The 18,781-nt window shown below is 40.1% G+C and overlaps 1 protein-coding gene across 8 annotated transcripts in view; it reads left to right on the forward strand.

Moving 5' to 3' along the window:
• Positions 1-18,781, forward strand: part of RNF144B (ring finger protein 144B) — a 222,446-nt gene that overhangs the window by 169,712 nt on the left and 33,953 nt on the right. For 5 of the 8 annotated variants that reach the window (XM_064281241.1, XM_064281232.1, XM_064281226.1 and 2 more), the window contains 2 exons: positions 10,206-10,310; positions 14,194-14,307. The exons of 1 other annotated variant lie outside the window; for it this stretch is intronic. In XM_064281241.1, the coding sequence (XP_064137311.1) occupies positions 10,206-10,310; positions 14,194-14,307 (219 nt within the window). The remainder of the gene's footprint in view (positions 1-10,205; positions 10,311-14,193; positions 14,308-18,781) is intronic. 2 more of the 8 variants (XM_064281248.1, XM_003416452.4) reach the window with 2 other exon arrangements.

Genomic DNA, 18,781 nt, shown 5'->3' on the forward strand with positions numbered 1-18,781 from the left:
CTCCAGGTGATTCTGATGCACTGTCCTTGGGTACTTAGAACACTGTACTGGTGAAGCACGTACTCGTTGCTCAATTTCATGTGCTTTGAAGTATGTTTCCTCTGACTGCTGACACACATTTGTGAAACCACTGGTCATATGCCTTTGACTTGATAGTTCAGTATGTTAGAATTGTTGCTTATTCAAAACTTGTTTCAAAAGTGGCAGTTCAAGGCTTGTAACTAAGTTAGTTTTTAATGAGAGTCAAGCCTAGTCTTGAGTATGTAAGCATATGGATTTACTAAGAGAAAAGAAAGACTTGCTCAAATTTATGGCAATTACAACAAAGGAAAAAATGCATATAAAACTTCTGATTTCTAGGAACTTGCATTTTAAGAAATGTCAATAAGTTTACATGGAGGGGGGATTTTACCCCCAAAATTCCTCCTTAGGGGAAAACTCTGAGGTAAAGAATAGTCTTGTTATTTTTTTTGGAATTTAAATTACAAGTAGAAAGAGATTCTGATTTTGCTGTGGAGTAATTGAATAAAACTATTTCAAATTAATTCTGAATGAAACAGGACTGCTAATATCCAACTTAATCATTGTCCAACCTTTTCTACTGGTTCAGAGTACACGTTTCTTAAATCCAGTAGATCCTCTTTGGTAAGTGTAACCAAGGAGAAAGTTTCTTTAAGGTTTAAGTCTGTTCTGAACTGTTAGCACCAAGTTCCTAATCATCATGCAATGTGGAGAAGCAATCTTCTCTTGAGGAAACTGTAACACATCACTGTTGTCCAACTTCTAGGCCATTGATGCAAGCTATCTTGCATGCTGGCTTTGTAGGTTATACCCTGTAGAAAAAAATGTAGCAGATGATGGGTTGGCTTCATTTGCTCATTTATACAATGTACATTTTTTTTTAATTCAAAAATTTATATTTTCATTCATACTGCTACCATTAATTTTAATTAGATTTTATTTACCTATAATTTATTGAAACTATGATTTAAACACTGTTATAGATGTTGGGGTTGTTCTTTAAAAAATAATAGTGAGAATTCCTGCTTTAAGGAACATTAAAATCTGAGGTTTGATGAGCAGTGCTTTAAAATTTTTTCCAAACATTTATTATAAAATTTTTCAAACATACAGCAAAGGTGAAAGAAATTTACAGTGAATACCTGTATACCTACCACCTTTCAGATTTTGTCATGAACTTTTTACTCTATTTGCTTTATCATTAGCTTGACGTGGTTTTAATATTCACTGCAAATTCTCTAGTAGAACCTAAGCATTCAATGTGTTTGCATAGGTTGGGTTGAATGGTTGTCATTTTAAGCAGATAACTTGCATAGCCCTAAATCAGGTCCCGTGTACAAGAATTTCTTCCTCCCCCCCCCCCAATTCATTGTTTAAGGGACCACATTACTCAAACATCATACTGTTTATTTCATAAGCCAATTTATTATTTGGCTGAAGGGTGACCTGCAGAAAATAGCTTCAATTCCATGTTCAAATGATATCTTACGACAATAGTCTCAGGGGTTCCTCTAGTCTCTATCAGTCCAGTAGGTCTGGCCTTTTTAAGGAATTTTAGTTTTGTTCTATATTTTTCTCCTATCAGGACTTTCTATGGTATCTTTGGTCAGAAGGATCAGTATTGGTAGCTGGGCACCATCTAGTTCTTCTGGTCTCAGGTTTGAAGAGGTTGTAGTTCATGTAGGCTATTAGTCCCATGGAGTGGTTTCTTCTTTCATCCTTTGATTTCCATCATTCTCTTTTGCTCCATATGAATAGAGACCAATAGTTGTATCTTAGATGACCACTTGCAGGCTTTTAAGACCCCAGATGCTATGTACCAAACTCAAGCATAGAACATTACCTTTGTGAACTATGTTATGCCAATTAACTAAGTTGTCTCACAAGGCAGGAGTTTCTTGACCTTTTATTAATTTGGAATCTGTTCCTTTCTGTGTTGTTGAGACTTTCTGTGCATTCTGAGAGATTCAGAGGGAATATCTTGGTTCACTGGAGGAACTTACCCCTTGGTTCAGTGGAGGTGGAAAAAGAAAGTGATAAATGAATTCAGTGAAATTTGTCTATATTTAATTTAAGCTGTGCTTATTCTGTCTGCCTATATTGGACCTGTCTTCTGGCGCCTTGGTGCCAGAGAGGGCTGGCAGTTCTGAGGTCTAATGTTTCTTTGGAGGAAACGGAAGGATGTAAACTTGGCAAAACTTCTAATTTTCTTTCTTCTAGAATCATTGTTTGTTTTTCTGGCTATACTGTGTCATAAAGTAGCACCTGGCACAGATGGGACTCTTTGGGACTAGTATAAGAATTGGGGCCTCCCTCTTTCAAGAAAGGTGAGGAAGAGGAAAGACCTCTGAAAGGTCAATGCAAAAGCTATTGAATTACTTATGTTGGAAGCAGAACTTTCTGAGGCTAGTGCCTACTCACTGCTCCTTCCAGTTTAGAGGGTTTTATTGGCTTCATTGTGAGACTGGACCAGCCTACTGCATTTCCAGTGGATTTCTCTTCAGAGCTCTTTCTGTCATTTTCTTAATTTAGATGTTTCATGATCACCTGAGATAAACATAGAAGGGTTTGATCATTCTTGCTTGGTGGGAATTTGAGGGACTTTTGACGGGGGCCCAGATTTAATCTCCCACGTTGAATGACTCTTCTCGAACTTAAGAGTTGGACCTAAGTAGCCTTTTGTGGAAAAAATAACAGCATTGTTTTGGTCTAAAGTATTTAAAGTCCCTCAGTCAGAGCTTTAAAATTTGCATATATAGTTTTCTTCTTAAGCTGTCTTTACTGTATATGTCTTCTGGAACTGGTTGTAGGTATTTATTCTCAATGGAGATGTTGGTTGGAAAGTAGTCCCTCATTCCTCAGTGTCACTTTACATTAATAAATAACTTAAAGGCAGTGATGAGGGACACAAAAGTATCTTCCCTGATTAGAATTGAGGGCATGGATGGTACTGAACTAGAGGTTCTCAGACTTGCTTGCACATTGGAATCATTTGGAGAGTTTAAATATACTGATGCCAGTTCAGCAAGTTTGTAGGATACAAGATCAATATACAAAAATTAATTGTATTTTATGCACTAATAAGGAACAATGTGATAATGACACTAAGAAAACAGTTCTATTTATAATATCATCAAGAAACGTAAAATACTTTGGAACAAATTTGATGAAAGAAGTACAAAACTTATACTGTGAAAACTATAAAATGTCTAAAGAAATTAAAGACCTAAATAAATGGAAAGACATCCCATGTTCATGGATTGGAAGACTGAATATTGTTAAGATGGCAGTACTCCCTAAAAGGATCTACAGATTCAATGCAGCCTCTATCAGAATCTCTGCTGGCTTCTTTGCAGATATTGACAAGCTTATCCTAAAATCCATATGAAAATTTGAGGGACCTAGAATAGCCGAAACAATGTTGAAAAAGAACAATGTTGGAGGATTCACATTTCCCGATTTCAAAACTTAATACAAAGCTACAATAATCCAGACAGTATGGTACTGACATAATGATAAACCTATAGACCAATGGAAGAGAATTGAGACCCTAAAAATAAACCCTTATATTTACGATCAATTAATTTTCAACAAGGGTGCCAAGACAATTCTGGGTAGGGGGAATAGTCTTTTCAACAAAAAGTTCTGGGACAACTGGATGTCCACATGCAAAAGAATAAACTTGGACCCTTATCCCACACCATATACAAAAACTAACTCAAATTGAATCACTGTTGTGTGATTAATTACTTTTGTATGTGGCCTTTTTAGCCATGGTCTTGTGGCTCCCACCTAGGTGATTGGATGGGGCTGTGTAAATAAGGTAATTGTGGCTCACTGAGGTGATTGGTCAGTTTTGCCGTAAAAGAGAGCTAACTCCAGAGCAGAGAAGACAGCCCGCCACCACCACCAGAGGAGAGACCTGCAGCACAGACCTGCGGCAGAAACCCACAGGAGATGGTGCGTTGGGCTTCCTGGCCCATGGAGTGAGAAAGCTGAGTACCTTTGGGTAGAGACTGAGGGCCAGGGAGAAGTCTATGCCTGACCCATGAATTTGGGACTTGCCTGCCTCCACAACCATGTGAGCCGTTCATTTCCTTTATATGGTTCATGAGTTCTATGAGACGTTGAGCAAATTAGGGAACCCAAAGACAGAAGGGAGAATACTGAGGTGAGAAGGAGTAGCTGATGTTAGAGATGATGGAGTGGTGCAGCAGCTTGGAAAAGTTGGACATTTGGGACATCATTAACCTCCGCCTCATAGGAACCAGCTTTGCACTGATCCTTATAAAAGAAATTATTCGTTTAATCATAGACCTATATGGAAGAGCTAAAACTGTAAAACACTTAGAAGAAAATGTAAGAGTAAACCTGTGTGGTTTTGGGTTAGGCAAAGCCTTCTTCGATATGATACCAAAAGCATGAACAAACACAAGAAAGAAATGGATAAACTGAACTTCATCAAAATTAAAAGTTTTGTGCTTCCACAGATACCATCAATAAAGTGAAACGGCAACCCACAGCATGGGGAGAAATATTTGCAAATGATATATCTGATAAGAGAGTTATATCGGAAAAAAAATATAGAACTCTTGACAGCTCTGACCAGGATCACAATAGAAGGTCCCGGCTAGAGTAGGGAAAAAAATATAGAACAAAATTCAAATTAATAAAAAAGACCATATTTACTGATCTGAGAGAGACTGGAGGAACTCTTGAGACTATAGCCCTTAGATGCCCTTCTAACTTGGAACTGAAGCCATCCCCGGAGATCACCTTTCAGCCAAATAATAGACAGGCCTATAAATAAACAACACGCATAAGGAAAGTGCTCCTTAGAACAATCATCTACATGAGACCAAAAGGACAACATACGCAAAAGCAAAGATGAAAAGGCAGGGAGGGCAGGAAAACCAGATGGATGGAAATGGGGAACTCAGGGTGGGTATGGGGTAAGTGCTGATGATACATTACAGGGAGTACAACCTATATCATGGAACAATTTGTCTGTAAACTATTGAACGGGAAACTATTTTACTCCTGTAAACCTTCACCTAAAGCATGGTAATAATAATAATAAAGAACTCATAAAAAACTCAATAACAACAAAATTAAATAACCCAGTTTAAAAAATTGGCAAAGGACCTGAATAGACATTTCTCCAAAGAAGATATGCAAATGACCAATAAGCACATGAAAAGATGATCAGTATCATTAGTCATTAGGGAAATACAAATCAAAACCGCCATGAGATACCACTTCGTACCCACTAGGATGGCTATGGTGAAAAAAGACAGCCAGTGGTAAGTATTGACAAGAATGTGGAGCAATTAGAACCCTTATACACTGCTGGTGGGAATGTAAAATGGTGTAGCTACTTTGGAAAACAGTTTGGTGGTTCCTTAAATGGTTAAACATAGAATAACCATATGACCCAGGAATTCCACTCCTAGGTGTAATACATGAAAAAAGCAAGAGGTCATTAAAAAGACAGGAAGGAAAGACCAAAATGGATGTCAGAAGAGACTCGGAAACTTGCTCTTGAGCACAGAGTAGCTAAAGCAAAAGGAAGAAATTATGAAGTAAAACAGTTGAACAGATGATTTCAAGGGGCAGCTCCAGAAGCCAAAGTAAAGTATTATAATGACATGTGCAAAGACCTGGAGATGGAAAACCAAAAGGGAAGAACACACTCTGAATTTCTCAAGCTGAAAGAACTGAATTAAAAATTCTGGCCTCAAGTTGCAATACTGAAGGATTCTATGGGGAAAATATTAAACGACTGAGGAAGCACCAATAGAAGATGGAAGGGATGCATAGAGTCACGACAATAAAAAGAATTGGATGATGTTCTGCCATTTCAGGAGGTACTGTATGAGCAGGAATCAGTGGTACTGAGGGAAGAAATCCAAGCTGTGCTGAAGACATTGGAAAAACAAGGCTCCAGGAATTGATGGAATACCAATTGAGATGTTTCAACAAACAGATGCAGCACTGGAAGTACTCACTCATCTATGCCAAGAAATTTAGAAGACAGCTACTTGGCCAACCAACTGGAAGAGATCTATATTTATGCCTGTTCTCAAAAAAGGTGATCTCACCAAATGTGGAACTTATCGAATAATATCATTAATATCACACACAAGTAAAATTTTGCTGAAGATAATTCAGAAGCGGCTATGGCGGTATATCGACAGGGAACTGCCAGAAATTCAAGCCAGATTCAGAAGAGGACGTAGTACCAGGGATACCATTGCTAATGTCAGATGGATCCTGGCTGAAAGCAGAGAATACCAGAAGGATGTTTACCTGTGTTTTATTGACTATGCAAAGGCATTCAACTGTGTGGATCATAACAAATTATGGATAACATTGTGAAGAATGGGAATTCCAGAACACTTATATATGCTCCTGAGGAACCTGCACCTAGATCAAGAGGCAGTTGTTGGGACAGAACAAGGGGATACTGCAGGGTTTAAAGTCAGGAAAGTTGCACGTCGGGGTTGTATCCTTTCACCATAGTTGTTCAGTCTGTATGCTGAGCAAATAATCTGAGAAGCTGGTCTATATGAAGAAGAATGGGAGACCAGGATTGGAGGAAGACTCATTAACAACCTGTGTTATACAGATGACACAACCTTGCTTGCTGAAAGTGAAGATGAAGATCAAAGACCACAGCCTTCAGTGTGGATTACACCTCAACATAAAGAAAACAAAAATCCTCACAACTGGACCAATAAGCAACATCATGATAAACAGAGAAGAGACTGAAGTTGTCAAGGATTTCATTTTACTTTGATCCACAAGCAACGCCCATGGAAGCCACAGTCAAGGAATCAAACGACGCATTGCATTGGGCAAATCTGCTGCAAAAGACTTCTTTAAAGTGTTGAAAAGCAAAGATGTCACCTTGAAGACTAGGGTGAGCCTGACCCAAGTCATGGTGTTTTCAATTGCCTTCTATGCATATGAAAGCTGGACGATGAATAAAGAAGACCAAAGAAGAATGGATGCCTTTGAACTGTGGTGTTGGCAATGATTATCGACTGTACCACGGGCTGCCAAAAGAACAAACAAATCTGCCTTGGAAGAATTACAATGAGACTGTTCCTTAGAAGCAAGGATGGTGAGACTGTGTCTCACATACTTTAGACATGCTGCCAGCAGGAATCAATCCCTGGAGAAGGACATCATACTTGGTAGAGTAGTGGGTCAGCGAAAAAGAGGAAGCCTTGAATGCCTATGAAGCAGTTCTACCCTGCACACATGGGGTCATCACAAGTCCAGATTGACTGGCAACTGGTTTTGTTTCTGTATACCAAATTTCCAGTTTGTGTATGTGGGCTCAAAACCCCTGTGAAGTAACCATGACAGATATTACCCTTTGCTCTCTAAAAATTAAGGGACAGGAGCTTGGGTCAACAGTTCAAGTAATTTTCTCATCTTCACCTGAAAGAATGGGGCTGGGGCTACCAGGTATTAGAATCTGAAGGTCATTGCACTGTTCACTTTGTTTTCCCCAGATACCGTCCCCTTGAGCCTCAAGGCCATGCGTTTTTAGGCTCTTTCTGCTTTCTTTAAGGAGCCCTGGTTGCACAATGGTTAAGCGCTCATCTGCTAACCAAAAGGTTGGCAGTTCAAACCCACCTAGCGACTATGCAGGAGAAAGACCTGGGAATCTGCTCCCATAAAGATTACAGCCTACGAAACCCTATTGGCAGCTCTGCTGTCACATGGGGTCGCTATGAGTTGAAAATGACAGCACACAACAACTGCTTTTTTAAAGTGGTAGCTGATAGGGGGAGGGCATGGGGGGAAGGAATCAAGGCAGTAACACTGGAATGGGCGTGGCAGACGGAGGAGGTCCTCAGGGGCAGAGCCAGGTGGACAGGCCTTCACATTATTTATTTGTCCCTTGGTATGACATTCCTTTCTGTGAGCCACTTGTACTTTTCCTTTTGGTTTGACTACCCATTGGAATTCTTCTTCCCCATCTTTCCCACTGCTGCTCTCTTCTCCTTGCCACCATTGCGGGTACTAGAGGTCATGTTTGGCTCAGTGAATCCTAAAGCAAATGACCATTCACTTTTGCTTTTGAGAAAGTGGAAGTTAAAACATAGTATCTATATTGAGGTGGATCTTGGAGGATGAGTGGCTTAAGAAGATCTCTGCTCCCAAATATTTTTATTCCCAAATTCATACATAATCATGAGCATTTATTTCCCCACATCTTTAAGTATTATTTGAAAACATTTTTAATCACTTTGTAGCATTCCAGTATATGGCTTTAGCATAATTTATTTAAGTGTTTTTCTATTGTGGATATTTAGGTTTATTTTCTAGATTTTGCTGTGGAAGTTATAGAAAACTTGACTACTTGGAGAAGAGAATTACTGACTATTGCAAGAGACACAAATCTGCTTTTCATGGTTTATCCTAGTCATTGATTTATCAGAACACTTTAACAGTCCTTTCAGTCAAATGTGTACATAATTATTTTTCTAAAGAGATAAAATAGTGATGTTAAATCTTATTTTCAGATTGGAAATATGGACAAAGATGGTCAATGAAAGGAATAAATCTCACAATTATATCTTTGGTACACTATAGAATTTATTTACTGATTTAAACTTTTATTAAAGATTTATACAAGAGCAGTATTTTTTTTTCAACAGCAGTTTTTTTTACTGTGGTAAAGAATATATAAAACAAAACATTTGCCATTTCAACCATTTTCATGTGTGCCACATTTTTACACAAATAATGTGCATCTGTGTTTGTTTGCCAGCCCCCCCCATCCCCCCCTCCGCCCCATGAGGCACCCTTGCAAATGCTGCCATGCCAATCTTCTCTACATGTTGCTGTAAAAAAAAATTAGCATAACACACTTACAAAAATACCTCACGGGGGAGGGCGCAGCTGGCAAACAAATGCAGAAGGCACACATTATTTGTGTAAAAAAGTAAGTCCACCTCAGTAACCTTCACCATGTTATGCAACCATCACCACCACAACAGTATTTATAATTTAGCAGTTTGATCCATGAATTTGTAAATTGGGAAATTCAAACCCAGTTATAAATAATCATCACCTCTTAAGAGTCATTAATTTCTATTTTGGAATTGGATTGCCATGAGTCAGTCTACTTGACAGCAGCCGGTTTTATATTCCTCAAACATTTGAGTTTGACTTTTCTTTATCATGCAGATGGAAAAGAGCTCATCAGTTATGAGAAACTTTGTAGAAATTGAGGAGCCAACTTTGGGACTTCTTAGTTTTACCTGCTGGAACTACTGCCTTGGATTTTCTTTGGGACGCGTGGAAATAGGTTGCTGAGGGAGAAGGGGAAGAGTTAGAGGGCTCCATAATGCTATCAGTTCCTCTCCTCCTTTCTAAGTCAGACTCACATCTCATGTGCTGCCGAAGATCCAGGTGCAACAGGCAGTGGGTAGACCAGGTTTGTCCTTAGTGTTCTGCCCCTTCTCCTCTCTGCATTTCTTTTTTTTCTATCCAATTCTTTCCCCAGGTAACCAGTGAATACCATTTTTTCCACTCAAATCTCTTCCTCATGGCATCAACCAAGTAAGGACCCTGTTTTTGGAAAGGTCTCAATCGTCCAAATTGTCTATGCTGTCCCCAGTCAGCAAGAAGTCACCTGATCTTCCCAAATTTGACACTATCTTTTTCAGGTGGCTTTGCCTTTTAAGAGTGTTCCTAGATAAAGCATTGCTTTACTCTACCTTTGATTCTGTTTGGCTAGCTCAGGGCAAACTTTCAGGCAAACTTTGAGGAAGGGGACCACTGGGCAAAAATGGAATTGAGAACTCACCTAGGATTAAAGAAAGAAGAAGAAGAAAGAAACCCTTTATCATTTGTGCAAAAGAATGATTTTTCTTTTCCCAATCTATGGTGGAGAAAAAATGTGTTAGTGTACAGGAATCTGACTTACTGCCTTGAATAAACTCAATACTCTTAGGATGAAGTCATATATAATTAATTGCCTGTCTCTGCATTCTTTCCAAAGTGATGGCTCTTAGTATTCACACTTGTGATAACTTACGTTTCGTGAGTACAAGAGCCCCAGGACTGCCAATTAAGGAAGAAGAGGCAGTGGTGGTTCTGTTACGTAACCTATGTACCACTGTAACGTGGTGGGTAATGGTCTGTCTGCTTTCTTCTTCTAGTGCCTGAAACAGTACATGCAGTTGGCAATCCGCGATGGATGTGGGTCCCCCATCACTTGCCCTGACATGGTGTGCCTAAACCACGGAACCCTGCAGGAAGCTGAGGTATGGGCAGGTGCTACAGTTTTCTCTTCTTTTTGACACTGTTTACTAGAATGTTACCCCTTTACCTGCCTGCCAGGGAGCCTAGAAACCAAATACAGAGGTTAATTTTTTTTTAAAGGAGTATTTTATGTAGACCGTTAACACTGTCATTTACCTCGGGTCTATTTCCAGGTGCTGTCTGAATGTTGCAGAAGCTCTACGATAGGTGATGCCACTAGAAATGACATTTTCTCAAAGTGGTGTCTGTTCTGGTGATCTTTAATCTTTAAAGATAAACAGATCACAGATTAGCCACAGTTATAATGTAAACTATTGTGGTTCTGCACATGTAGCCTGAGTTGAACAAAAGAGCAGAGGAAAGCCTTTCAGTCTGTATCAGACCTCAGTGTCTTTCTTCTTTGAATGGGTTCTCCTCCCGTTTTCTGACTGTGATTTATCTCTTGTCTTTGTTCAGTCCCCAGTCATTAGCTCACCCCTACACCTGCCTTTTCACCTTCAGACGCTGCTCACTTTAACTCAGAAGATAAAGAGCCCTTATCTATACTTGCGGAGTTTATAAGCCTCCCAAAGTGGTCCCAAGAAACAGGCAAAATAAGTTATTCATTCCACAAACACTTAGAGAACGCCTGCTTGTGCCAGGCCCTGTTCCAGTTGCTTTCATGGCCAATGCGCTATCCATTCCTTTCAACCAACTCATGAAATCACTTTTTTAAAAGTTTTAACAAAAACTATTTTTTTAACAACAACAAAAAGTAGTTACTTTCAGATAAGGAAACTGAGGCTCAGAGGAGCTAGAAAGCAGAAGAGCTAAAATTCTAATTATTTATGACCACCATAATAACATGACTTCAAGAATAGCACTAGGTAGATAGAATTAATGATAAAGGACTTGATAGTTGGAAGTCCAAGAATGTGCATATATGTATATGTGTGGATAGATATAGGCATAAAAAATCAAATCAACCCCATGTTGTCAAGTCGATTCTGACTCATGGTGACCCTATAGCACAGAATAGAACTGCCTCATAGGGTTTCCAAGGAGCGGCTGGTGGATTCGAACTGCCGACCTTTTGGTTAGCAGCCAAGTTCTTAACCACTGCACCACCAGGGCTCCAGATATGTGTGTGTATGTGTGTGTTTGTGTACATGTATGTGTATGCACATATATGTGTGTGTGTGTATAGAGAGAGAGACTGGGGGGGCTAAAACAGTTTAATGTTCAGCTATTAATGGAAAGGTTGGCAGTTTAAATTCACCCAGAGGCATGTCAGAAGAAAGGCCTGGTGATCTACTTCTGTAAGATCCCAGCCATTGAAAATCCAGTGGAGTGCAGTTCTCTGAAACACTTGAGGTTGCCATGAGTTGGAATTGACTTGGAGGCAACAGGTTTGGTTATATATATATATATATATATATATGTATATGCTTTGCATTGTAAGAAAAAGCAGTAAGAAAGATCTGTGTGTGGTTGTCCTGTGTTCAGCTTATGGGATATTATCTGAGTGGTACAAGCGAGTTTGAAGGCTTTTTTTAGGGAAGAATAAAAGGATTATATAATGGTTTAGAGGTAATTCATTAGTAAAATTCATTAAATAATTTAGATAAATTTTTAGTAAAAAGGTATGTAGTGGATAGAAGGAAATTAAAGTGAGGAAAAATTAAGTTAGTTACCAGGGGCACTGTTGATCTATGCAACTTCGAAATGATTTTCAAAATGAGATTCAGGTGTTCGGGGCATTTTTCTATGCATAGTCCTTCAAGGAAAGATGACTTTTTTTTTTAAACTTGCTTCTCTAGTGTCTGATTGACCAACAAATAACCATTTATTAAGGGTGTACAGTGTGCTGGCTATGTTCTAGGCTGGGATAAAACCAAACCAAACCTATTGCTGTTGAGCTGACTCTCATAGCAACCCTATAGGACAGAGTAGAACTGCCCTATAGGGTTTCCAAGGCTGTATTCTTCAAGGAAGCAGACTGCCACATCTTTCTCAGAGTGGCTGGTGGGTTCAAACTGCTGACCTTTCAGTTAGTCGTCAAGTGCTTAACCACTGTACCATCAGGCTCCTTCTAGACTGGAATACAGATTACTCCTTTTGAAGCAAATAGCACACCCAGGGTCTGGGGCTACACCACATTCCTTACTGACTTGCTTTAAATCAAGTTTTACTCAAATATAGTTGTTATAATATGTAGCTTTTAATCTAGATATTATTGAGTATATTATTGCATATTGTTTTGTTAGGTGCTGTCGAGTTGGCCTCTGACTTATGGAGACCCGATTCACAATGAATAAAATGTTGCCAGGCTCTGTACCCTTCTCATGATCAGGTGCAGATCAGACTGTTTTGATCAATAGGGTTTTCATTGGCTGATTTTTGGAAGAAGGTCTCCAGACCTTTCTTCCTAGTCCATCTTAATCTGGAAGCTCTGCTGAAACCTGTTCAGCATGATAGCAAAACTCAGTCCTCCATTGACAGATAGGTGGTAGTTGCATATGAGTTGCATTGGCTGGGCCTTGAACCCAGGTCTCCCACATGGAAGATACAAATACTTCTGCAGAGCTACCAGTGCCCCCATATTGAGCGTATTATAGTAAGGCTTATACACGTTGTCCTTGACTGGATTTTATATCCATGACTTCTTCCTTCTACCTTTTAAAACTATTTAATTACACAGGCAATACATAAACATACTTCCCTTGTTAAAAATAATTCTGGATAAATTAAGCCTTCCTTTTTGTCTTCTGCTATTTTTTTTTATTTATAATGCAATACCTGGCTCTTCGTCATTTGTTGTCTTATAAAATGCATTTAAGTAGAATGTTTTTTCATCTTCAAATTTAAGCTCTTTCCTCCGAATGCTTTCCTGTGTATGTCTAGCTTACGCAATCAGCTGTGTTCCATGTGTCTGCCCCCTGCTGGCTTTGAGTTGTGCCTGCTTTTGTGAATCCTCCAAATTGGCTCAGCTGTGGCTCTGCCCCTTGACGTTTATTTATCAGGAATAGTCTTGTCAAGGAAGCATTTAATGCCCACTCTAGATACTGTTTGCCCACATAGGAAACAATAGAAAACGGCAGTCCCCCCTTCAGTGTCATGCAAGCTGGTAGGAGACAGTGATGCTGGAGGTCTTTTAGCTAGAGGTGAACCCGGTGGGAGCCAGGGAAAAGTCAGATTTTCCTTCATTGCATCATCTAGTACTTTCAGCTGTTGCTCGGTAGGGCTTTTCCAGTGTACTTGATCCAGGAATCTTGTCCAACATGGAATTATGAAATGCAGGACACAGATGGATTGTTCTGATAGCATTACTACAGGCAAGGCCCTTGTTTGTAGTTAGTTGCCCTGTTGAAAAAGGTGATAACTAATTTTATGCAGTTGCCTTACAGTGGTTATGGAAGTAGCCTTCCATGACTTGCTGGGAGAGCCAGAACCATCTGTCCAGGCTGTGTCAAACTGAGTAGTGAGCACCTAACCTGTTTGAATAGGGTCTGCCATTACATGGCCCGAGAAATTGAACTTCTTTCTGCTGCCGTGGAGGGCAGGGAAGAGTTTCTCATCCACCAGTCATCCTTCCAAGTTGGGCACTGAAATGATTTGACTGTTAGTGCCACAGTGTGTAGCAGAGGACAGGTGGGTGTAGCTGCTCCTGCCAAGAATTGCAGCTCCTGAATCAATATAGGAGGGGGTTTAGGGTAGGGGCAGTCTGGGGTACTCCCGGGGAGAGGAGAACTAAGGAATTTGAAGGTATGTTTGCAAAATAAGCAGAGTTTTTACTTAGAGTGCATGTTTGTTTAGGATGGCTTTGGGAAGGCTAAGGTCCCTGTGTGGCACAAAAGGGTTGCACTTGACTACTAACCGAATGGTTGGTGGTTTGAACCCACCTAGCAGCATCACGGAAGAAAAGGCCTGGCAATCTGCTTCCATGAAGAGTATAGCCAAGAAAACCCTGTGGAGACTGTCCTACTCTGTAACACATGGGAACCGACTCAACGGCAACAGGTTTGTGTTTAGGTATTTTGGGAAGGCTTTTGGAGTTATGGGGATCAGAATGTTCCCCTGAGATCTCCCCTTTGCACTGCCTCCACTTGCCATGTCCTCCTTTGACACTTGCCTTTTCCATCGTCACAGTCTGGAGCTGGGGCAGAGGAAAGATGAGGATACGCAGGCAGGTGGCCATATTTCTACTACTGTGGTTTAAGGATTTGAATGGGAAGGGCCTGAGCATGTGCATAATAACCTTCGTCTGGAATATGTGTTGGCTAAAAAATAGTAAAACTTTGGGGTGACAGAAGATAAAGGAATCTGCTGAGCCAGAGTTGATAGTTATTTTTGAGGTTCCAAGATAAATTTTGTTTTAAAACTTATTTCAAACTTTTTTTTTTAAAACGACATGTGTTGTCCCTAGTTGCCATCGAGTTGACTCCTGAGTCACGGCGACCGCATGCACAATGGAACAAAACATGGCCCTGTCCAGTTGTGATCCATAGGGTTTTCACTGGCTGATTTTTACTTTTTTTATTTTTATTGTGCTTTAAGTGTAAGTTTACAAATCAAGTCAGTCTCTCACACAAAACCTTAAATATACATCTTCCTACACACCCAACTGCTCTCCCCCTAGTGAGACAGCCCACTCCTTCCCTCCACTCTCTTTTCTTGTGTCCATTTCGCCAGCTTCTAACCCCCTCTACCCTCTCATCTCCCCTCCAGGCAGGAGATGCCAACCTAGTCTCAAGTGTCCACCTGATCCAAGAAGCTCACTCCTCACCAGCATCCCTTTCCAACCCATTGTCCAGTCCAATCCCTGTCTGAAGAGTTGGCTTTGGGAATGGTTCCTATCCTGGACCAACAGAAGGTCTGGGGGCCATGACCACTGTGGTCCTTCTAGTCTCAGCCAGACCATTAAGTCTGGTCTTTTTACGAGAATTTGGGGTCTGCATCCCACTGCTCTCCTGCTCCCTCAGGGCTTCTCTGTTGTGTTCCCTGTCAGGGCAGTCATGGGTTGTAGCCAGGCACCATCTAGTTCTTCTGGTCTCAGGCTGATGTAGTCTCTGGTTTATGTGGCCCTTTCTGTCTCTTGGGCTCGTAATTACCTTGTAACCTTGGTGTTCTTCATTTTCCTTTGCTCCAGGTGGATTGAGACTAATTGATGCATCTTAGATGGCTGCTTGCTAGTGTTTAAGACCCCAGACGTCATTGGCTGATTTTTAGCAATAGATCACCAGGTCTTTCTTTCTAGTTCATCTTAGTCTGGAAGCTCCACTGAAACCTGTTAAGCATCAGGTGGTGACTGCACATTAGGTGCGTTGGCTGGGAATTGAACCCCGGTCTCCCTCATGGGGAGGTGAGAATTCTACCATTGAAACACGAATACCTGCTAAAGACAATATGCATTGTATCTTTCAGCCTTTCTTATGGGAAGACACACCACTTTCAGCATAAATGCTTCTGCAGGAAGCAGGCCTACTCCACTCCCTCTTTGGTCTTTGTAGTATTGGTGTTGGTGGCTTTAGACTTATGTAGGTGCTGGTGTTTGCTCAAATATGGTTATATGTTAGTGATGATAAACAAGGGTGCACCTCACTTTTTATTTCTTCTTAGGTGTAGATGTTAGAAACATCCACTTAACTAGCTTACACATAACAATTACAGCACACCCAGAGACGGGCACACTCTGCCTTCCCTACTCATGCTCTGCTGTAGGTGGAGTGCAATGAAAAAGCAAATACTTTTAGCAGAGCAGGAACTGGGTTGTTTGATATGCATCCCCAGATTCAGTTTTACCAGAAAAAAAAAAAAAAAGGTATAGGCAATTAGTACCTGTTTGTTGTTGTTATATTATTGCTGTAATTCTGTTGAAGTGAAACTGATTTTATTTACTTTTAATTTAAAGGTGTTTTCTTTTTGGTGGGAATTTCCAGAATGATGATGAGAGCAGTGCTCTGATATTCTTGGAATAGGAGGAGAGAGGAATTTCTATCAAGGAGATTAGCACAAATTTCAAAGGAAAGATAGCGAGCAAAAATATAACTTTAAATCAAGTTAGGGACTTTTTAGCAATTGATCTGAGGGAACTGTTCTCCTGATGGTTGAAATGATACTTAAAAAAAAAAAACCCAACCCCATTGCCGTTGGATCGATTCAGCCTCATAAAGACCCCATAGGACAGAGTAGAACTTCCCCATGGGGTTTCCAAGGAGTGGCTGGTGGATTCCAACTGCTAAGCTTTTGGCTAGCAGCTGAGCTCTTAACCATACTTAAACAACAACAAAAAAAAAACCAAACCCATTGCCGTAGAGTCAATTCTGACTCAAAGCAACCTTATAGGACAGAGTAGAACTGCCTAGTAGAGTTTCCAAGGAGCACCTGGCAGATTCAAACTGCCAACCTCTTGGTTAGTAGCAGTAGCATTTAACCACTACGCCACCAGGGTTTCCTAACTATACTTAGAGGTCTTTATTTCTACTTCTTTACTATATATCTGGTTAGAACTCAGGCAATCTGCTTCCAAAAGTTCACAGCCATTGAAAACCCTTTGGAGCACAGTTCTACTCTACAACATATGGGGTCACCATGAGTTGGAAAGTCTTAACAACAACTAACATAACAAGTAGTGGATGAGATCCCACTGAATAAAAGAAATAGTCATAGTCCATACTGATCTAAATAAATAATTGAAAAAAAAAAAATAGGGAAAACAAGACTGCTCTTCCTTACAGTAGAATTCTAGTTAATAAACGTACAATGAACAATGGAAATAGAAAATCATCGTTAAGCAAATGCCACAGTGATAATTATTACAGGCAAGACTTATTGATGAATACAAAAATTAGTAGGCAAAGGTATGATGAGAAACAAGATATCGGCATAGTCTCAGGATATCTCCCTCTGAGGTACTTGCTGATCACAAAGGGTGGGGAAATCTGACAGACACCACCTTAACCAAGCTAAATAGTTAACATCACCAATAATGAGACATATGGTCCCCGTGTACCTCCTGATGGCACAACATCACTTCCTGTATATTCTTGCCAAAAAATGCACCCCTGCAGTCTAGTCATGAGAAGCATCGGGCAAACCCAAATTGGGGAACACTGTACAAAATAACAGGGCTCTGGTGGCGCAATAGCTAAGCATTTGGCTGCTAACTGAAAGGTCAGAAGTTTGAACCCAGCAGCTGCTCCATGGGAGAAAGATGGGGTGGTTCCACCCTGTCCTATAGGGGCTATGATCGGAATCAAGTCAACTCAATGGCAGTGGGTTTTGTTTTGTTTTTTTTTTTGGAACAAAATAACTGGCCTGGATTCTTCAAAAATGTTAAGATAATGAAAGACAAAGATTGAGGAACTGTCCCAGATTGGAGACATTTAACAGACATGACAACTAAATGCAAGGTGGTACCCTGGGTTGGACCTTGGACTGAAAAAGAGACATTAGTGGGACAGTTTGTGAAATTGGAAAAAGGTCTGCAGATTAGTTAATCGTATTTTATCAATGTAAATTTCCTGATTTCAGCAATTGACTATGGTTATGTCAGAGGTTAGCATTAGGGGAAGTTGAGAAAATTGCACCTAGGAACTCCCTATACAATTTTTTGAACTTTCTGCAAGTCTGAAATTATTTCAAAATAGAAAGCTGAAGAATGTTCTGGCATGATTTTGAATTTTTTTTTTTTTTTTTGGTTGGCAAAAAGAAGATAATCGCATACCAGAAGACACCCCTTTATAATCTCTTATTATTCTCTGTAGGGTCACTACGAGTCGGAATCAACTCAACGGTAGTGTGTATTATTCTCTAACATTTTCAGTCTGTCAGTCAATTTTAGATTTCTTGTGTTTTTCTTCCAAAAATACAAAAAAGGTTGTAGTCCTTTTGTGTAGTCCTGTGGCCTGATGGAATCATTCAATGATTATCCTAACATAATTTTTTCAATTATAATTTTTATAATCGTAGAACTGGAGGCCTGGAGCAATAGTGACTTAGCTCCATATGATAACCATGGGGTCAAACAATAACCACATAGAACCAGTAATTTAGTATGTTGCCCAATCCTTTTACCAGGCCCATCTTTCTCTAATGTAAAACCAAAAGTGTGAATAGAAACATTTCAGAAAATTAGTTCTAATCCTGCAATAGCCAGTAGACAACAGGATCAAGGAGTAGGGTTAGATCCTTTATTAATCTTGTATGTATTAGTTGCCTTCCTGTTAATCTAAATTCGTTGAAATTAGCTTCTGTTGTTGTTAGCTGCCATCAAGTCGGGCCCTGACTCACGGCAACCACAGAAATACTGCCTGGTCATTTGGGGGTTGGAACATTGGGTAGCTGGGAACTGAACCTGGGTCTCCCCATGGAAAGGGATAATTCTGCCACTGAACCACCAATGCCTCCTGTAGCTTCTTTATCTCCTGCTTTATGGTAGCTGCAGGCATCCAGACCAGTGTTGTTGATGAGTATGTGGTGAAGAGAAATCCAA

The sequence above is a fragment of the Loxodonta africana genome, chromosome 1, assembly GCF_030014295.1.
Source record: "Loxodonta africana isolate mLoxAfr1 chromosome 1, mLoxAfr1.hap2, whole genome shotgun sequence".
Lineage (NCBI taxonomy): Eukaryota > Metazoa > Chordata > Mammalia > Proboscidea > Elephantidae > Loxodonta > Loxodonta africana.